This window comes from Corvus hawaiiensis, chromosome 5 (genome assembly GCF_020740725.1).
Source record: "Corvus hawaiiensis isolate bCorHaw1 chromosome 5, bCorHaw1.pri.cur, whole genome shotgun sequence".
NCBI lineage: Eukaryota > Metazoa > Chordata > Aves > Passeriformes > Corvidae > Corvus > Corvus hawaiiensis.
This window is the reverse complement of record NC_063217.1, coordinates 3089110-3111528: the sequence shown is the minus strand read 5'-3', so window position 1 is coordinate 3111528 and position 22419 is coordinate 3089110. Positions and strand designations below refer to the sequence as shown.

The window sequence follows — 22419 nt, the reverse complement described above, 5'->3', positions numbered from 1 at the left end:
TATCTGCAGATGCTCATCTTCAGCTGCCTGCTTTTATTCTGTGGGTTTTTTTGAAGCAGGTTTGCCTCTCTCCTCACCCATCTACATGTGACCCACACTTGGGGCTTGGACAGTGTAAAGATTTCTTTTTGATCAGTTTATTCCACTGCATGTGAAGAACAAACCACCCCACTTTGACCACATTTTTATTGAACAAATAAATAAATTAGTCACTCAAACCTTTGTTCCTTCTGGTTTTTTTCTCACCCAGTCCCCCCTGCCCACAGAGGACTTGGATTTGCTGTGAGGCTCCTTTCAGATCATTACCCTCTGTTTGCCTCTTACCTTGGTCCCAGGGATTATTGCCAAACACATTCCTTGTGCCAGCTGCACAAGAGCCCAACCTTTTATCAAGTGAAACCCACAGCATCCCAAAAATTCTCTATGGCTTACAGCTGGAGGCACAACTTGATTTTTGGGATCACTGAAAAGTGCTCAGGAGTTCTGGGATGCTGCTTGGGTGGAAAAGGTCTCACTGGTAGTGAGGAAGGCAGAGCAAACACTGGACACTCCTCAGCCACCACCTGCTCCCTGTCATTCCTTTATTTGTGGCTGTTTCCTTAATTTGTAGGATGAAGAAGAGCATCCTGATTGTTTTGAGGGTCAAGGACCACAGAAACCTTCCTTGTACAGCATCCAGCTTTTGTATTGTCAGTGCAGGTTCTGCAGGAAGCCAAAAGTGACTTTGCAGTGAAAATGTGGCACAGAGCAGATGATCTGTAGGACTCCTGTCCCCCTCACTGCTTAGACAGAGCAAGTGTCCTTATCCCTTCAAAATCACAGGAGAATGAGGTTTATTGCAAGCTTTTCAGCTTGTACTCCCTTAGGAGAAATTAATTTTGAGGGAAGTATACACACTTGAAAACTGATGCTTCAACTGAAATTAGAAGTGGTTCTCCATCAGCCCCTAGAAATGCACTGTTTATGTAGGAAAAATGGATATAAATATCCAACAGATAATGAACAGCTCTGCTGAGAAACACACAAATCTTGATGTTCACATCATAAACCAACTAAAACTTGGTGCCTCTGCTCATGTGATCAAATATCAAAGAGGCAAAACTTTAGGGTCAAACCTTGCAGAGGCTCCTTGTGATCCTGCTGACCCTCCACTTCTAGAGCTCTGCAGATCCAGACCATTTTTATGTAGGCACTTAAATGCAAATTTACCAAAATCTCTGTGCACAGGCAAAGGAAAAAGAGCCTTTAATGTGAGCGATCTGCAAGGTTTTGGCTGAGGACTCTGTTTTGCAACATCAGAGGAAGTTCACTCTCATTGATAAGGTGTCGGTTGGTAAACCCAGCTCACCACCAAAAAACTCCAAGAGTGAAAGGGAAATCCCCAGGGTAAAGCAGAGCTGAAGCAAATGCCAATTACAAAGGAGCCTCCTCAGGCCTGTAGCCAATCAGGTCAGCAGAACACTGGAAAGGAAACTTGAATTTAAAAATACATAATCTGGTTTGCAACACTCAAGCCAAGGGGCAACCACATTTTATTTATAAGTGCATACAAATACATTGAAATAGAAGCAGAGGGTATTTTTCTCAAGACTAGGCAAAATTTTAGCTCCCAGAACTCCCTCAAGGTACAGCTCCCACCTGTCAGCACAATTTTAGTAGCACTTCTTGGGAGAGAGACTGAAAAAAAAAAGGTTCAAAGTGGAATTTAGCTACCAAAGCTGGCTGTGCTTGTTTGGGGAGTTGCCACTGTCAGTGTACCTGCAGAAATACTCTCAGGTACTGGGAAAGGAAGGGGAAAATGAGGTATCTGACAACTGTAACATTTCTCAGGCAAACTTCAGTGACAAACACTGAATTTTTTGTGCCTTCTGGGATTACATAAACTACAGCAATGTCAGTGACCAAAATGCCTCTAAAAAAACCAGCTCCCCCCAGTTTTCATCTCCTGACTATCAGTCACTACCTGAGCTACCTTTCAGAATTCTGCCTTTCCACCTCCTAACTTAGATGGAGGGATGGTTTCATCATGTGTGAAGTCCACAAGGTGCCAAGACATTACTCGCGGCAATGAAGAATTCCTCCTCTAGAGGAAAATAAATGACATTTTATCCTATGTATTCCATAACCCAATGATCCTCTCACTGCTCACAGAGGCTGGTCCTTTTCCATCACATCCTGAATCTATAACAAGATTGGAAAGATAAGATGTTCTGAGCCTAAGGACAGGCTCTGCTTACAGGCACAGCAATCAAATATCCACTCAATTTGTTTCCCCTCCCATCCCCCTGTCAAGGCTCAATCACTGAAGGTTTGTTGTTACCACACTCCCCATGCTGCTGCTGCCTTTGCAGGAACTGGAACCTAAACATGGACAGCTCTTCAATTGATCTGTTTCCTGTTAAAGACTGATGAAGAGAGGTTTAAAATTACAAGAAAACACTTGAACATGGACATTAAATGATGTCAGACACATTTACTTTGATCCACGCTCCAAATGTTCAGCAGTTACTGGATTATCAACTTAAAACACAAGCAAAAAAATTAAATAATTGAAAGCACTTTCCTCTGAGAGGCAGAATAATATTCCTGATGTAGCCTGGTGGGTGGGCTTGCTGTCCTGATAAATACTGGGAAAACAAATAATTAAACCAAACTAAAACAGCTTAAAATTTACAGAATTTCAGTAGCTGAGGAAGGTACTGGCTAAAGTAACCATCAAGCTGGATTCAGGCATTTGAACAATTTTCCAAGTTCTAGGAAGTACTCTGTGGATTGCTGGGCACAAAATTTATAAATAAATAAATTAATTAATTAATTAAATCAGAGCCTTAGTTTATATTCCTCTTTTTCCCTGAGCCTGGTGAAACAGAAGTGCTGTAGTGCAGTCTTTACTAGGAATACTGTAAATTAAAACAGAAACAAATAAGAGTTCCTTCATTCAACCAAATATTAATTACACAGCCCCTCAACTGAACAGAAACAAAATTAAAAAAAAAAACCTAAATAAATATTTCTGTGTGAAGAGATCTCTGGTTAGAATTTCACCCTTATTTTCTACTCAACTTTTCAACGATGCCCGAGTGATCCTGATGATGCAGCTGAATTGCTAAAGCCCAGGTAAAATCCCAGGAGAAAATCTCAGTCCTGTGCTACAGCCCCTTCTGAGCAGGCCAGCCCATTATTCGGGGTTTCGAGAGGATGAAATTCCCAGAACTTCAGGAAAATATTAAAAAAATACATTTGTACATCTCTCTTGGAAGGGAGGCTGTGGAATTACTGGTCCTCTGGAAGTTTGGTCAAGCTGCTTTACGAAGTCTCAGACTATTCTACACATCCTGATGCTGTAGTACTGACATTCTCTCCTTTCAATTTCTGAAATTCAAGACTTCTACTGATGGAAAGGAAATGAGAGCTCAGAAGGGAAAGGACTGGGGGGAGAACCCCAGAGCTAAATGGACATTCACATAAAGATCTCATGGATAGAATCTGTATGTGTAATGTATAGATTATTTGATTTTAAATTTCTTTATCCTGCCTTCATGCCCTTGACAGAGGAAAGGAAAAATTCTCTCTTCCTTTTAAAAATACCATCAGCAACACACTCCACTTACACAACCTGCACTTGGAACAAATCAAAATAAATCTCTACAAAGCAGAGACATAAATTTCCAAAAAATCCAAAAAAATTCACAGTGAGAGCTGAGGGCTGCAATTTTTCATCTCAGGACTGTGCAGAACACCTCTGTCCTTTCCTCCAGAAGAAAAGCCACCACACAACTTGAAGCAGCACCAGAGCATGAAATTCTCAGCCAGCAGCACTGATGGCCTGAGTACAAAAAGCAGCTCTGAACTCAAGTTTGTCTCCCTCACTAATGAAAAGTTATTCAACAAAAGCATTTCAGCTGAGCAGTACCTGTTTTTCTGGGTCACTCCTGCTAACACACGCATAGCTTAGGGATCTTTAATTGGGGAGCACATGCAAATATACAGAGTTAGAATGAAATCACACAATTTCACACAACACTTGCAAAATCAGTTGCTGCTGCCTTTCACTTTCTGCCCTGCTGGTTACAGCTGGCAGCTCAAAGGGAACAGGGGAAGTTGTGACATCTCCATCCTTAGGAGACACTCAAGAGCCGGGCTGGTCAAAGCCCTGAGCTCCAAATGCTGGCTGTGGATGGAGCAGGACAGACCCTGTGGTCCCTGCAGGTCCCTGGTCACAGAAGTCCCCCAGAAGCAATCCCAAAACCAAACCTGGCTCAGTATTTCCATACGTAAACACAATTATTCCCACCTGTCGTTCCTCCTCCAGACGAATTCTCTCCTCTTCTTTCCGCCTTTCCTCCTCTCTTTTTGACTCGAGCTTTCTCCGTTCTTCTCTCTCTGCTTCTTCAGCCTAAAACAAACATTATGCAAGCCAAGCCTTATTCTTTTTTAATACACACATTTTAAAATTTCATATTGTGATACCACAGGGGGGGTTTCTCACCACCTTTTAGATGCCTGCTCGGAAAGAAACATCAAAAAGAATAATCAGAAAAAGTCATTCTCATTTCACTTCCCCTCCCCTTCAGCACGCTTGACATTGTGGTAAATTTAGAAATTACCCTCCTCGCTTGTCTTATCCGTATCTCAGTAACAGTTTAACTTTGAATGTGCTTATGAGCTTATTACTACAGTGATACTAAGCAATGTTGTGTCATGGCATTCCATTTCTCCTCATTTGAAGTTTAGTTAGACTGGATTCCAAGGAAGAAAAAAAGAGGACTTGGAATACAAACTGTAAAAATAAATGCATTCAAATGTATCACTAACCTGGGCAGAATCTCTTACAGAAAAAGCTGAAATGGTCTCTTGAAATAATTTTATTTTTGTTTTTAAGCCAAAGAGATTGCTGCGAAATGAGGGAAAAATAAGAAGGGTGTTTAGTGTATTTTTTAAAGATTTTTTTTTTCAGGCTCTTTGGGATACTTAAATTTGAAAATATATTAAGAGGACAAGCAGAAAATATTCCAGTGGAGGATTTGGCTTTGAGTGTTTCAGAGAAAAAGTCCCATCCAAGGAATTTATCTGTCTACATGGGAAAAAAAAAATCAGCGTGTTTTAAAATGAAACAGATTCCTCACTCCACCAACTGATGCTTATCCAACTTCATTCATCCAACTTTTCTCAGATTTTCCACAACAAAAAAAGGAAAATGAAATACAATGTGTATGGAAAGTAACAACAAAATCATGAAAGCACTGAGTGAGAAAAGGTTCATAATGGAAGTTTATATTTAACCAATAATTAAGTTTATTACCAACTGCTCCATCTACTACACTGGATTTAAACCTCAGGTGACACTAAAATCCCCAACTTTGGATTTCACAAGCTTTAGAAATGTTCATACAGAACAATACAGAGTCTGCAAAAAATATATAGAACAATTCCAAGGACCTAATGCACAAACTGCTGCCTTCCACAAGCACAGCTCAGAAGGCTGAAAAGCCTCACTGAAATTAACAAAAGCAAAATGCTTTTCATATCCTCCAATCTGTAAAAACAATAAATGTGGCTAAGCACATAAAACCAAACCAAATTTCTGCACTCTGAGAGCACCTGAACCACTCCTCACAACTGCCCAGGGTGTTACAACACCACCAGGGTGTATTTAAGGGGAGACAGTGCCGACATTAAGCTGAACGCAGTGGAAACATCCAAGAAAGAGCATTCAAGAGTTTAACTATTCAAGAGTTTAACTCCCTTCCTCCCCACAAGTCTGAATGGAAAGAAAATAAGACACTGTTTTCCATAGCCCTCTTGGGCCAGCAAAAGCTGAATTTACAATTTTAAAATAAAACAACCATTTCGTGATGACACTGCCTTTGCCTTTCTGGGCTGTCTCATCCCCAGTTCTCTGCTGAGCTGTTCAGGCTCTGCTCAATACGTGGCAGGAAATACTCACCTCTCTCTGTGCTTTCCTGGCTTGTTTCTCTTCTAGTTTCCTCTGCTTCTTTGCTCCAATTTTCCCAGACACCTGAAATTCTGGCACCTCCTCAGCATCCTCTTCCTCTGCAACATTGCATAAATGACAAATTTTAAATCATCTGTAAAAAAGTCCCTTGGAGAAACTTCAGTGCTGCCTAAAGCAGCAGCAGATGAAAAGGAGACACACATGCACTTCAGACAAGACCTTTTAGATGGAAAAAGGGAAAAAAAAATCACAGGCGACTGCCAAAGCCACAGAGCAGAAGTAACAAGGCAAACACACACTCAAATGAAGACAGAAGTAAAAATTTCCTTGATCCTTTGAAGGAATGCTTTTCATAAATATTTCTTCCTTTCCACAATTAAAAGAGAGACTTTCTCTGATACAGAAATTGTGCTAATGGTTGTCATTGTTTATCTGCTCAACACTGGCCTGCAGAGACTTTCTTCCCAGTTACCCTCAGGCTTTGCACAGCAGACATCCCTTGAAAAAGTGGGATTCAGGGGCATCCCCCTCATCCACTGGTTCTAGCCTGACAGGACTAACCATTCATTCAGGGATGAGGGGAAAAAACCCCTTGAAATGCAAATCTTGGGTCTGCCTGCAAAATGTAAATATCTGCCTGTTGTATGACAAATGGTTGTTTAGAGAGGTGATTTCTGCAGCAGGGAAATATGAAAGAGTTTTGCTCAAAGGCTGTGCAAATGAGGGTTTCTGCTCACTCAGGGGCTGAGGAAGAAGAGCTTTTAAAGGCAACCACTTCCTCCCTGCCCAAAGCTCAGGAACATTTGGCCACTTTATTTGCTGGTCTAAATCAGTCCTTGATCCCACCAGAGTACTGGGGACTGACCTCAACACTCCAAGAGAAATCCTCAGCTCACTGCACAAACACCACACAACACATTCACAGTCACGGCAGGATCAAAATGAAGGAGCCTCACACATGGATCCCCTTTTTGGGTAAAATAACTGATACTTTGAGCATCCCCAGTGCTGTTCTGCTCGATGCTGACTTCAGATCCAAACTGCAACAGATTTGGCAGGGCTGGTGCCAGGATGTTTTCTGGAGGGAGCTCTCTCCAGAGCACCTGGTCCCCTTTTCTGGGAACCCAAAAAGCTGCTATGAAAGGAGCATATGGAGGAATGACACTCCCCCTTCTTTTACATGCAGAATTAGGTTGGAAACACTCTTGTTTTACTAATTCCAAGACACAGAATGGGACTATGGTTAAACCACCGAGACATCATGAGAAATAAATCTATCTGAGAGCTGTGTAGGTGGCTCTCAAATAACTGAGCTGTTTTCAGGAGATGGAATTAAGATGAGCCTGGTTGCTGAGTTGGGCTTCAGAGAATTCCTGGAGTCTGATTACTGAGATGATCAAAAGGGTTCCCCTTCCTGCACCACACAGAGCAAGGAGGGATACTCAGACCTGACACAGTTGCTTCTATAATTTTAATGATGCCTAAAATAACTTTATTTGTATTTTAAATACAGCATCAAGGGGAGTTCCAAACACAATGAGTGAGCACACCCAGCACCGGCAGTTATTACTCCAAAATTAATTGTTTAGAAAATTATTTCTTGCAAACACTTCAAGTATAAAACCCCACCTATGACACTATTCCACCTGAGGGCTTCTCAGATTTCATCTATATTAAGATCACCTGAGCCAGAGGTTAAGCAGAAATCTAAGGAAGGCTTGCTTCTAAAGCTTTTTTTTCCAGTCCTGGATCAAATGTGCCTTTCTTGTTCAGCATTTGCTTTCCTCCTGTTTGAAGTATCTGATGTGACCCCTTAAGCACCACTTCCTCCAAGCTTTCTCCAGTGCATGGAGTTATAGCCAACAACAGACAGAGATGGCAATGCAGACACAGCACGTGATTCAGCAGAGCTGGAAAGGTCACCAGTACACAAACCTGGCAGCAACTAATATGTACTAAATAAACCTGAACATGCTGACAGCAACATAAACACATGGTCCAAGTATTTGCTGAATCAATTTGTTGTTACAGCAGAATAGCTCCACCAAAAGCAGGGAGGGAGCTGCACACACAGCCAGCAATTCTTTATTTCATTTTAATAAAGCACTGATTGTTTCAGCAGCTTTTAACAATCACTTCTCACACACTCGTGGCTGTGACAACACTGGGAGACTCCATGGGGGGTGAGTCCATAGGAACTTGCACTCCATCTGTCCCTGAGCCTTGGGTGTGATGCAAGATGCTCAGTTAATGGTGTGTGAAAGCAGTTTGGCATCCCCCACGTGCTGCGCTGGGGCAGCCTGTGTTTGTGCCCAGCTGGGAAACCCCACGACACTGACATCATTAAAACTGAAAGAGGGCAGGGTTAGATGGGATATTGGGAAGGAATTCATCCCTGTGAAAGTGCTGAGGCCCTGGCACAGGGTGCCCGGAGAAGCTGTGGCTGCCCCTGGATCCCTGGAAGTGTCCAAGGCCAGCTTGGACAGGGCTTGGAGCAACCTGGGATAGCAGAAGGTGTCCCTGCCCATGGCAGGAGGTGAGACTGGATGATCTTTAAGATTCCTTCCAACCCCACCCATTCTGTGATTTCCAGAGCTTGCACAGCATTCCCACCAGTTCCCATCTCGAGAGTCAGAAAGCACAACCAGTGAGACGTATCCTGCTTTACACAAACGTGGGGTTGCTCAGCTGCCCAGCTGAGAGGTGGCTTCAGGGGATCTCTGCTTTTCCTTAATATTTTGAACATACTGAGAGGCAGCACAACAGGCAATAGTTATCAGTCACACAGGTGTCTGAATTTCTTGAAATTTACAGAGTTCTTTTTAAAAATGCTTGCCAGTACCATTAGAAAAAGTGCTGGAGTGCTGATGTTCTCTGTAAGGACAGAAATTGAGCAGAATTCTGTACTGTGTACAGAACAGACAAAACCCTCCAAAATCAACAACCAGCATCAGGTATTTCAGTTATCCCAGAATCACAGAATGCTTTGGATTGGAAAGGACCTTAAAGATCATCTTACTCCAACCCCACTGCCACTCCCACCTTCCACTAGACCAGGTTTTTCCAAGCCCCATCCAACCTGATCTAGTTGTCCTTGTCTTGTTTATTTCTAAGTTCTGGGTGAAGCAAATGGATTCCCATCCATGAAAAAGAATGAGAGCTGCACATGTGGTTACTCACAGAAAGTCCCTTGGGCACAGCCAGCTGCCTTATTTATTATTTATGCAGCACCTAACAAAAGGAGTGAAAGAAAGAAGGGGGGGAAGATGCCAGGCAAAATAGTTCGTCCTGAAAGCAGAAGATGTTATTAACAGCATGTAATTAATATCCAGCAGATGTGTGACACCAGCCACTGGGAAGGTGTGGCCATTCCTGAGTAACATGACCCTGTGGTGGGATTAATTATAGTGTAATAACTAGTCTTAATTTCTGTGTTTTTTAATTTTAAATTTAATTTGGTAGCAATCCACTTTAGAACCTGAACAAGAAACTGGTTTATTAATCTGAAGCCACAAAAAGCAGGCCACATTTAGGACAGAAAAGTGCAGCAGACACAAAGGACAGCAGACCTTTAGAGCAGAATGTAAAGTTTATTCTCAGCTGAAGCCCTTTGGCAGAAGTGAGAAACCACACACCTCCCCTTTCCACACCCTGTCTGTGCCTGGACTGGATCAGACACTCACTGGGGGCACTCCGAGAACACCAAACTCACGGGATGAGTGGTACCAAGTCAAAATTGACTTTTGATTCACTAGTTGGGATATTAGTCAAAGTTTAACTGTACTAGAAAGGTTTTCCTACTGATTAAGCATTAAAATAATTTCAACTACTACGCCAATTAACGCAGCTCCATTTCACAAGAACAGCGTGGGACCACATCACCGGTTCTAAATTTACACATTTTCCAGATCTTTCAGCACTCAGAAAAAGTGCTTATTTTAAGAGATTTCAGCACAAACACATTCTTCTTGAACTTATGCACAATATCCATCACTCAATGGGGGTGAAAAATTATTTTTATATTATTTTCCCCAAAAAAACAGCAGAAAACATTCATACAAGATTTTTTTTAGCTGCAAGATTTGAATGCTGATCTTAAATGCTACACAAAGCAATAAAGGGCATTTTAAAATGCCCAATTATTATAATTTTAAAAACTTTAAAAACATTCTTTCTTTTGTGCTTTCTTTCTCAATAGTGATTAACACAAAGAAAAATGTGAGATTCTGATCTCCAAGTCTTGCCATGCAAAAGAAGAGAGGAAATTATGATTTCATTTATGTTGCACTCATTAACTTTTCTTTATCATGTTTTATTTTACAAGCTCGAGCACTCAGACTGTCAAAAGCTGTTGGATTTATCATTACTGATGCTGTGGAAGTAAAATAATTTAACCAGATGTTCACTGTAGTGGAGATTCCAACACCTGTGCTCAGATGTACAATGCTAAAAGCTCAGAGAAAAGCCATGCAGATGTTGGGATATTTAACCTTTTGGAGTTTTATGTTGCTGCCAGAAGTAGAGAGCCCACAGTTTGTATCAGTTTGGGGTAAGTAATAAAAGCAACCTGCCAAAACCAGATTATTTCTTTGAGGGAGTCCTTACTTTCTGTTTGTTAAAAAACCAAAGCAAAACGTAACAATCCGCACTAAGTCCCATTTTTTGGCAACACTTTTTGCAACAAGTCAGAGAGGTCATTTTGAGGATGTGAAAATGAGTGTCTTTCAAAATTAAACCCTCCAAAGTACTCCCTGGAAAAGGACTGGGCTGCTGAGGCTCTTCTGGCACATCCCTCCCTTTTGCCTCTTTTCTTCACCCACACCCCCGCCAGGCCCAGAGCGCTGCCCAGTGGTCCCTGTTGTGTTGGACACTTTGGAAAGTGCTGTCATTTCTTAGACAAGTCTGTTTCTTGCTCACCACACCATGATTTAGGGCAGTTACACTCACGAGTTTCTCTCTCCCTCACATCAACAGCAGCAAGTTTTAGCCTAGACATCCCTCCAAGTGACAGAAAACTCAGACTGCAAGACCTGAGTCCCACTCACAAGGCTGGGACAGGCTTTGTGCCTCTGCCTCTCCACAAAGCCCTCGCACAGAGTGCCAAGGCAGGCAGGCTCCTTCCCTGCATGTTTTTACAAAGCCACTGTCAGAAATAAAGTCCAACAGTCCTCCAAGCAAACACATTTGCCTCACATCCTCACTCTTGTCATTTTTACCACGGCAGGATCAAGATGACCCAACCGTACCTGTCATTATTTCATCCTCACGAGTTTCCTGTTACTTCATAGGAAATGACATTCTTGACGTAAATATCGGATGGATGGGTCACTTTCTGCTCCAAAACGCAGTCTCAAGAGAAGCAACTTCTTCACCTCTGAGCTCTTTGCCGTGTTCAAGGACAACGGGCAGGTTTGGAGGGACAAGCTCAGTTTGAGAGCTGGACAAGTGTTTTTTCTGCACATGATCAGCAACCAAGTAAAAGCACTCAACAAAACACCCTTATGTCCACCCAGAGGTGAGCAGGGTTCAAGTGGATGCACTCAGAGCATCAGTCAGGCAAAACAAGAGCCAAGCACACCCTCCTTGGATGGTAAATAAAAGGAATTTGAAATTAGAAATGGGTAATGCTATTTATTTACACTACCCCATGCCCCAAACAACCCTCAGTCCAACTCCAATTTATCCCCTTTTCCCACTGCTTAGCTTGGCCTCTCTTGCCCGAAATGATTAATGCCTGAAATCCTCACCCATTTATGCCTTGCAGCATTTTCATCTTGGCTGTAGCAAGTCCACAAAGCCACCTCTGTCTGGGTTCAATTTAAATTAAGACACACAGAGTTAATTAAGTCTGCTAGCTGGGATCTCAACCTCACCACATGAATACACAACTCTCCTTCCAGACTCCTTTTCCCCAGGGAGACGAGCAGCACCCTGCTCCAATGTGCAGAGCACAGAGGCTTTTTTTTAACAAGTCACCCAGATTGCAGAGGGCTGCAGGAAAGGCAGGATTGTTGTGGCTGGAATTAAATTGAGCAATTTAAGGCAATCAAGACCATTTTTCAGCCATAAAGCCAGCCTGAAAGTCACGCTGGTGGAACGGCTCAGGGGTCTCAGTCATTTTGAGAATTACTTTGTCACCAAGGAGAACCATCTCCCAGCAATCTTTGGTTATCAAAGGGTATTTGCAGGTGCTGATGTTCTCCTGACAGGTGACCTCCTTGGAGCACTCAAGCCCCACTGAGAAACACTGCTCAGTGAACTGAGGCAGGGTGGGCACCTGACTAGGCCCGTCCCACAGCACAGCCCACATGGAACTCAGGAATCGGGAACCCAGCACCTGTGTGGGTTTTCCTTCTGGGAGGAAAGTCAAGATATTTAGTGCTGCACTGTTTTCTGTCTGTGACAATCTATCACTAATTTAGAGGTCTTTCCCTACCCCAGCAAGCTGAAGGAAGAATTACAACTTGGTTTAGCTCCACTGGCAATGGGTGTGGATTTGAATACTGAAAATAATCATTTACTATCCCTGTCTGTATTAAATAACTGCTTATCCAGACTTGCAAGTAAGATTTCAGCTACAGAAGGGACAATTAGAAGGTTTCAATCTTCATGCCCAGGGTTTGGGGTTGTTTTTCCTCCCCCATTACTCTGTGAGAGATCTGAGTCCCGGCAAAAATGCAGCAGCTCAGCACAGGCAGCAGAAACCGTGGCCTACAACTTTACCCTTGAAGCTTCTTTCTCATTCTGGAATTGAAATCTGATTGTTAGATGGAAAACAGAAAACCCTCGTGCTAACCACAACTCCAAAGTCTGCAAGTGCTGCTTTGGGGACATTTCCTAGAGTCAGCAGAACTGGCTCCCAACAGGCAGAACTCTTGGGTGGCAACAGCACTTCCCACCTGACTCCACCCTGTGACTACTACAGGGACACAGGGATGGTCACGGCATCCTCACACCCTCCCTGAGGTCAGTGCTTGGTATCTTGCTGTGAGGGGTTGGTGAAGAAATCACTTATTGGAGTGAATCAGAGTGACAGAGTAGGATCAAGCAGCTTCGCCCGAAGTTCAGCAGAGGCCCAGAGTGGAAATTCCACACACGGAACAGAAACTTACCAGTAAAGTATTGCAACACATTCAAACAAACAAACAAAAAAAATCTGCTTCAGTTGCAGATGTTCAGAAGTTTTCAGAGCATTTACAAGATAAGAGTGGAGAAAGCAGACTGGCTTGGGTTTGGCGTTTCTGTCTAAATTGCCAAATAACTCTGCTCTTCAGCCCTGTCCTGCACTGCCTGGCACTGCACTGGGCTCTCTTCCCATGGAGTCAATGAAGCCTTTAGCACAAAACTCTGCTGTGGAGAGAACTTGCTATTCCAGCTGGTTCAAATGCAGGCAGCAATTAGGCAAAACTGCTCTACACTGCAGTGACACAGAGAAAATGCAAAAAAAAGAGGATAAATCCAAGAGTGATTCCAGGCTTATGCCACATGTCCACAGAGAGGGCTTTAAATCATGCAACACATCATTTTGTAAGGGGAAAACCCAAACCCCACAGTAAGACAGGTAGCTCAGGGCCAGGCTGAAGGATTTGCAGCACAGAGGGTGGCTAATCCCAATCAATAATGGCCACTGGTCACTGAGCACCTCAGTGCTGGGGAACCAGGGACAGATGCTTCTCTCCACAGCTCCTCTGCTCAAGTCTGTGCTCAGTCTCCAAAGGCTTTGGTGTTGCTGCTGTGCACCTGTGCTCAGCCACTTGGAAAAACCATCCCAAAATACGAATAAAACCACCCAGAGAAGCAGCACAAAACAGAAGCAAAGAGCAAGAAGCCGTTTTAATTTGGGTAAGAAATTAGAGAAAACAAATAAAAGGAGGCATGTCATTTCAAAGGGAACTTCATGCAAAAGCAGCAGCACTTGCATGTGATGTACAGAAAGCTGCAAAAGAATTATTTATAAAGCCCAATGACACAGATTCTTCTATTGCTAAAGTGACAAAGTAAGATAAGATAAGATAAGATGAGCCGTTTGCTTTGACAGCTTCGCTGTCGGCCTTCAGCATTCAAACTTTTGATGTATGGAGTTGAAAACCAAATATTTTTAGACTCCATTTTCTTTCCAGGATGTTATCACATGAGAAGAAATAACCAAAGTTGAAAAGTTCACACCTGTCCATTCTCCATCTGTGAAAGTGCTGAGCATAATTAGCTGGAAAAGCACGTTCACCTGCCAACATGAGGCTTTCTGCAAACTGCAGGGCAAGAAGAGCTGAACAAAGGGCAAATAGTCCCTAATGAAGGCATCACAGAGGTGTGTGCTCAGTGCTTTCACCTCCTGCACACCACAAAGACACCCTGATCTCCACTGCAAACTCAAGTGCAGCAGAGCCCACTTGAGCAGAAAGCCTGAACACTTCACCCACGATCTGAAAGTAGAAAGAATCCAGGGGGGTGAATCATGGTGATATCATCTCTCCAGCAATAAAGATAATAACGTGTGAAGCTTCACCAGAAAAGGGAGTTATACTTACAGGGTGTAGAAAGACGTTATTTATCACCATATTTTTGTCTACAACCACACCACAGAAATGTAGCTGCGAACTGTAAATTGCCAACAACCTGCTGGCAAAATGCTGCAGTCTCTGGTGATCTCCAGGTAATCTAAATGATCCTGATCACCCACCTGGATGGCTCCTCGGAGAGACAACTCCACATTTTGCAGACATTACATTGGGGAATTAATGCTTCCCACCAATTTGCAGGAAATCAGTATTTTACTACAGCTTGTTGTTCAGTGCAAGGTGTGGATTCTGTTTTCCCAAATTTAATTTAATTCCCTGCATGGCTGAGCAAGAAATACAAAAGGCAGATTTTAGGAAGGAGGGGAAGAGTGGCACCACAAATAGCCAGGATTCACCTCAGGAGGAGGCAGAGGTTAAATGTAAGGAGTATTTAGAGAAAGGGGATGAAGTAGGGAGAGAAGACAGATTATAGACAAACTGTAACTAATCCATCAGAAAAACTCAACAACTTCCTCCAGGAGGCAGCTGCACCCCTTCCCCAACCTCAGCCTCTGCCGTGAAGGTTCGTTTCAGTGTTTGCAAGACGAGCTGAAGCCGCTGTTACCTTCCAGCCACTCCTCTGCCTGCTGGGCTCTCCTCTGGGCCATCAGCCTGTTCCCCATGTTCCTGCGGCGCCTGGGCATCCCCTCTCCTCGTTCCTCCCCGTGGGGCCAGGGCCTGGCCCCTGCTGCTGCTGCTGCTGCTGCCACATTCTGCTGGTGCTCCTCGTCAGCTGCAAGAAGGAAATAAAATATTCCTATTAAATCTGACTTTCCCTTCTGCCTCCAGTTCTGAGTTATCAAACAGCAAGGACCCAAAAGGGCATTTTTCTTTCTAAAGTATTCAGATTTATTTTTATTTCGTATTTGTGTAACTTAGATTCGTCTGACTGAAACCTCGGAGTATGAATGTTTCAGAGAGGAATATGTAAATCATTACACACAAAACAAAACCTGAAGAGCAAACAAGGATCACAAATTACAGTTGAAATAAACACAGTTACAGGGTAACTTCATTCATTCCAACTCCCCAAAACACAGGTAGGTACACACAGGACACCAAGGGTCACTGCAGCTCTCACTGCCATCCTCTCAGCATATGCTGCAGTCACTAATTAAGATCTGGCAAATGAAGAATATCCTAACAGGAGCAGCTGGGAGGACAGAACTGACCAGTGGGTTCATTCCAGAAATTGTCCAGAGAAAACGGTCAGATTTTTTTTTTTTTGAGGCCTCCTGTTGCTATTAACTACGGCAGTCATGCAAAAAAAAAAAAAAAAAAATCAGATAATGGTAAAATATCATCATGCTTGATACCTGCTTTGCATATTCTGTTGATAAGCCTAACCAATATTGTGTACAGTGTTATCTGCTCCATCCTCCAAAGTATGAACTCTGAAGCCTTAATTCAGGCAAATATTCAAATAGTCTCACGGAAAACTGCAGTAAGAACTACTCACTTACTTCAACTCAGGACACATTTATTTTGTGATCTGCTGCATTATGATGTGTCCCAGCAGGAGCACAAAATGCTTTGCACACCGTGCCAAGTCTCCAGCATCCCCTGATCCAAACAATGCCTTCCTAAAAAAACTCCTATTAGCATATCTCTGATCAGAAAATGAGGTTCATTATGACTGAATCTATGCAGCGGCCAAAGGTGTGCCTGCAGCTCACCTCAGTAATCTCAGTCTTCAAAGCACCGACTTTGGGACTGATAAGGACACAGCTGCAGCCCCGAGCTCAGGAGGACTGCAGAGCAGAGCCACCTGGGGCAGGGTTTGGCCAGCAGAGCCTTCAGCAGCTCAGGCTGCTGCAGCAGAGATGTCACAGGCCCCCCACAAACTCCAGCCCCAGCACGCCGTGACATTTGGAAGTGAGTCACTGAACTGTCACACTGCTGTCACCCTCCCGGTCCCATCCACCTCTGCAGACAAAACAGGGCTGTGAGAAAGCACCGAGTGCAAGCTCCAGATGCCATCATTCCGCTTCAAGGCTTGCCCAGTGCTATTCATGGCATGATAATGCTTGTTTGGAATGTTACAGGAAACATTTTCCTGCAGAGGCAGAGCAGCAGATCCCTTCTTGGACACTGATAAATGCCAAAAACTGCAAAAAGCTTTTTATACAAATGCTATATTTCTCTTCCTAAGTTCTTGAGATAGGCTCCAATTCAAACGTCAGCATCCTTCCACCTGGCAAGCTTCACTGTCCCTCAGTAATTTCAAAGATGCTCCTGCCCAGCAAATGAGCTGTGCAGTTCCAGCACTCATTCATTCTGGTTTTGGTTCCTGTTGTCCTGTGAAACAGAGACTGCTTTGCATTTCATGAAAGAGGAATCTATTTATAAGTCATGCATTTATTTCAAACCAAGGAGCTCAACCCTCACAGATAAAAATGTATGAACGAAGCTCTCTTCTTTTCTCCATTAAATTCTCTACAGGAGACTCAGTAAGTCCTCAAGGTGACCAGCATGGAGTGGGCTCAGGATGCAGTAAACCCCACCAAACCTGACCCATATCACAGTCAAACACACAAAGCACTTGTTGAAGAGTATGTCACATCTCCCAAACATCCACATTAACAGCAGAAGACACCCAGCCACTATGGACTGTCATTTAGAAGGAAAACAAATGTTTTAATGAAGCTTTTTTCTTCCTTCCAGTCCCTAAAATATTTTTCCTGACTGCAGTTTCTTTTTCAGCAGCACACAGCTGGCTGAACATGAGCCAGTGGCACCTGGCTTGTGCCAGCACTGGGGTGGCAGCAGGGCCAGGGCAGTGCCCATCCCCTGTGCTGGCACTGCTGGGGCACCTCCAGTGCTGAGGGCAGCTCTGAGCCCCTCACAGAAAGACTCTGAGGGGCTGGAGCGTGTCCAGGGAAAGGAACGGAGCTGGGGAAGGGGCTGGAGCACCAGGAGAGGCTGAGGGAGCTGGGAAAGGGGCTCAGGCTGGAGCAAAGGAGGCTCAGGGGGGACCTTGTGGCTCTGCACAACTCCCTGACAGGAGGGGGCAGCCGGGGGGGGTCGGGCTCTGCTCCCAGGGAACAGGGACAGGAGGAGAGGGAACGGCCTCAGGCTGGGCCAGGGGAAGCTCAGGTTGGATATTCAGGGAAATTTCTTCATGGAAAGGGCTGTCCAGCCCTGGCCCAGCTGCCCAGGGCAGTGTTGGAGTCCCCATCCCTGGAGGGATTTAAAAGCCATGTGGATGTGGCACCTGGGGACAGGGGTCAGTGGTGGCCTTGGCAGTGCTGGGGGAATGGTTGGTACTGGATGATCTTAGAGGGCTTCTCCAACCTTTCTGACTCGAGCATTCTACAGCTTCTGTTTGCCAGGCACTCAGCTGGGCAGTCATTTGGAAAACACGAATGTTACTCATTGCATTTCTTCCTGTCCTTCTCAGGAGGAAGAGCAAACCCTCGTTTGCTCTGCTGTAACACACCTGGACCTGGTCCCTCAGGGGTCAGGGATTTGCCGACGTGACTCCAGACACAGCCTTTGTTGCAGAACGCTGAAAGTTAAGCTGTGCTCTCTCTCCCCCCATGCCACTGATGGCACACAGAGGGAAGGCTCCACAGAATAGAGGACACACTTAAAAATCACTTTTGCTTTTTCTTGGAACCGGACTGACCATCAGATCTGAGCTCAAGAATGATTTGCTCTGGGGTCTGTCCCTGCTGGGGTTTTTTTTCACCCCCTCCTGCAGCACAGGGCGGGGTTTGGCTGCTGCACTTATCTGAACACATCTCTTCATTTTCCTGTAGCTGCAGAGGTCTCAGAAGTGGCACCCCAGGCTAGTCAGATCATGCAGAGATTAGTCACACAAGCACTAATTAGCCTTGATCCAGAGCCATCTGAGTGAAAATTAATGGCCAGCATTAAAGAGGTGAGACAAGTGATCCACAAGCTTTGCAGAATGGCAGGCCAGCCTAAATTCATGAGATAAACCCCTCAAATTAGCAGGTAATACAAACAAAACACTCAACAGCCGTCTGGGAAATGGACATGGGCTCAGTTTGTATTTTAAGCTGTGTTGTCCAGGGTCTGACTCAGCCCCCAAAGCCCAGGAACAGCTCTGTGCTGGGCACAGCAGCTCTACATCGGTGTTCAGGAAGCATCAGTGCAGTCAAGAGATTATTTCAGCTGACTTGTCAGCCAGGGCACAGCAGCAGCTTGGAGACTCTGGTTGTGTCTGCTTCCCGAAGGGAGAGAGAACTGAACTGTGCTCTGAAAGCAGAAATATTTCCTGAACTGGACGTGAAGCACCACTGCAAAAAACACCATGGAATCTTTCAGAGCCCAGATCAGGACCTGGTTTTACACTCTCCAGGTAGAAATCTGCCCCTTCACAAAATCGTGCAAACTTCTGCTTACAGCAAAGCTGCTTTTCTTGAGAAGGATCCCCCTGCCTATGACAGCACCTTCCTCTCAGTTCCATCAGACAAGCAGGTGACACCTGGGCTGGCAGGTCTGGAGGGTGTTCAGAAAGGGACAGAGCTCCACCTGCTGCACCCTCACACGTGGTGGCACTTCCCACCACGCTGGTGGCACCATCCAGCACCTTTTGCCTCCATGCAAAACCTGTCAAATTCAGAAAGGGATTCAAAATTTAACAGGTGGAAGCCTCCCAGCGAGGTGCTTTAGCCCAGTGCAGTTTATCACAAAGAGATGTGGCAACCACATGAAAAACCAAAAATACTATTTTTTTTTCATTTTCAGCAGAACAAGTCCAGGCATGATCCTGCTGGAAACACTGTGCTGCTCCAAGTGACCTTTCCAAGGACTACAAAGGTACAGGATTTACCTCTCCTGATCCTTAGCTCCCTAAAGCATGCAAGTCTTGAACATTTTTAAAAAGCAATTTCCAAGAGAAAACATGAAAGGAAGCTGCTGCCCCAATCCCTGCATGTTAACGAGGAAAGGTGAGAGCTCCCACCACTTCTTTAAGACAAATGTCCCTGGTTTCAAGTCCTTTCCTTGTGGCAACACAGATTTATTGGAAGAATTGTGGCAGATTCCATTTTCCACCTAAGAAAATTGAACAGGAAAGCAAATTCCTGCTTAAAACTAAATTTTGTAGCTATTAAATACACCGCAGTCCCAGTGGTTCTGAAAAATAATTTCTGTTGTGTACAGAGAACAAAGTCATCCTCGGCAGCTGAAATCCTGTGAAGGGCTTTATCATGACAGAAACCAATATATTAAAGTAAAAAATATCTTGACACCACAGTAAAAAATGCAAGACCAATTTGGAAATGTCAAAAAGTTGCCACAATAAAAGGCTTCAACATGATTAAATTATCCTGAATGTAAATTAACTTCAACCAACGTACTCAAAATCAGTATTAAAACTTTAAAAAAAAATAATTCCCACTATTTAAAACAAATGCTTCGGCTTCAATTTAGAACTTTGAATGCTTAAAGAGAAAATAAATCCTCACCAGCCCCACAGCCCCTGATTTATTTAAATCATGACAGGAGTCAAGCTCAGGAAATGATAAGGTTTTTCCAGGACATGCATCCCTCACTTTTACCAGAAGTTCATCTCTTCATTCACAAGAATCCAATGAAATGACATCAGTTTCCAAACCTTTCCAAGAGAAAGATTTAGACCAGGTTTGTGGAAGCAGAGGTATGTGAGAAATGTGTTGGAAAATTTAATTATTATCAGCAAAACCTGCTTTTGACACAGATTCCTTACCGGCAATGTTGCACTGAGTGACTGTGTTTATAATAAAGGTGTGGGGTTATTTTCCTCTTAATTAAAAATTATCAAAGCTACTCCCCCACAAGAAAAATAATACAAATTCTATCCCCGAACACCCCACATCCCCAAAATCTGTGGAGGTATTGACCAGGAGTTCAGAGTTTGTCCTGACTAAACATCTTAATGTGACACCTGGCAGCCAAACAACCTCCCTCCTTCCACTGTGAGAACAAAACCAGGTCAGCGAGTTCACAGCCACATCTGACTCCTTCCCACAACACTCAGCTCCCACCCACACAAGGCCACTTCCAGCACAGTGGAATTGGCAGTGCTGATTATGGTTGGACTCGGTGATTTTAAAAGTTTTTTCCAACCCAGATGATTCTCTGATCTAACACTGGTCAGCAGTGACACAGGGCTGGAAGTGCTGCATCATCCACCTGCTTCCCTCAACACCTGAACTGCCACGGCCAGCACTGGGAGAGGTGGAGAAGGAGAAGTGGGACATGGCTCAGGATTGAATCCAGATGGCTCTGGAATATCTCCAATGAGGGAGACTGCACACCCTCGCTCTCTGGGCAATCTTTTCCAGCGCTCTCAGTAAAGAAATTCTTCCTCATGTTCACGTGGAGCTTCCTGGGATCAGTTCCTGCCTGTTCCTGTTGTGCCATTGCTGGGCCCCAGGGAGCAGAGCCTGGGCCATGCCTGGAGCCCTCCCTGCAGATACTGACAGACATGGATGAAGTCCCCTCTCAGTTGTCTCTTCTCCAGGTTGAACAGCCTCAGTTCCCTCAGCCTTTCCTCATCAGGAAATGCTGCAGCCTCTCCATCATCCTCACAGCCTCTGCTGGAGCCACTCCAGGTCGCTCCTATCCTGAGGAGCCCAGAGCTGGACACAGCACCCCCAGGTGCTGAGCAGAGGGGCAGGATCGCCCCCTGACCTGCTGGAAATGCTCTTCCTGATGCACCCCAGGATCCCCCTGGCCTTCCTGGCACAAGGGAACACTGCTGCCTCAGGAACAGCTCGTTGTCCACCAGAACAGCCACGTCCTTCCCATGAAAGCAGACCCCAGTCTCTGTCAGTGCTCAGGGTTGTTCCTGCCCACGTGCAAGACCCTGAACTTGTCTGTGCTTAATTTCAGAAGGTTTTTCTCGGATCCTCTCTCCGGCCCTTCGAGGTGCCTCGGAAGGGCTGCACAACCCTCTGAGGCATCGGCCATTCCTTGTTTTGTACCATCAGCGAACTTACTCAAGGAGCATCAACTCCTTTGTCAGAGTCACTGCTGAACAAGTTACAAACACTGGACTCAGTACACAACCCTGGAGGACACCACCAGTGACAGGCCTCCCACTACACACTGTGCCCCTGACACCGACTCTCTGGACCTGTTCTCCATTCCCCTCCCCGTTTTCAGGAACCTCAGGGACACCTTCCCAGTCCCAGAGCCCCTGAGAAAACCCCCGAGAGAGAACTCAGACTTCCAACCCGGCGCCCTCACCCTGGGGCCGCCTCAGGCCGGGAACCCCCAGCCCCCCGCACCAGCGGCACCAGGCCTCAGCGCTCCCACCTCACGGCCTGCGGGGCAACCCGGACGGAGGGCAGGATTAAGACCCCGGGACACCCCCGGAACCCTCCCCGGGACACCCCAAAACCCCTCGGGACGCCCCAAAATCCGCGCTTCCCCCCAGCATGGCGGGTCCCCCTCGGGGGCCGCCCGCGGCACGGCGCCCCCTGGCGGCAGCTCAGAAACGCGCCCCCCCAACCCCCCGCGCGTGCGGACCCGGTTGAGAGCAGGGCCGCGCCCACCGGAACGGGCCGCGGGGGGGCGAGGGAGGCCCGGCCAGTCCGCTCGGCTCCGCGACCCACCTGCCCTGGCTTGGCCGCGGAGGCGGGTGGCGAAGAAGAGAAGGACGGCGAGCAGCACGGCAGCGGCGGCGAGCAGAACCGCGTCCATCCCGCAGCGGCGGCCCCGCCCACATCACCCTTGGTACGCCCCATCCCCTTCCCCTACCGCAAGGCCCCCCGCGCGCGGGCTGCCCCGCGGGGTGCCTGTGGCGGCGCGGCGCGGCGGGCGCGCTGCGCTCGGGCAGGCGCGGTACGGGCAGCCCGCGGGAAGGGTCTTGGTGTGTCCCTGAGGTGGGCGTTGAGGGAGGGCGCGGAAAAAGGAATTAAAGGCGGAATTAAAGCAGGAGTTAAAAGA

At 45.5% G+C, this 22419-nt stretch overlaps 1 protein-coding gene across 1 annotated transcript in view; it reads right to left on the bottom strand.

Annotated features, from left to right (window-relative positions):
- Nucleotides 1-22209, bottom strand: part of DDRGK1 (DDRGK domain containing 1) — a 34163-nt gene extending 11954 nt beyond the window's left edge. Inside the window, exons 1-4 of the mRNA XM_048304268.1 lie at nt 22086-22209; nt 15080-15247; nt 5948-6054; nt 4295-4396 (exon numbers count right to left, since the gene is read on the bottom strand). Of these exons, the coding sequence (XP_048160225.1) occupies nt 4295-4396; nt 5948-6054; nt 15080-15247; nt 22086-22173 (465 nt within the window). The 5' untranslated portion in view covers nt 22174-22209. The remainder of the gene's footprint in view (nt 1-4294; nt 4397-5947; nt 6055-15079; nt 15248-22085) is intronic.
- Between the last annotated feature and the right edge of the window lie 210 nt (nt 22210-22419).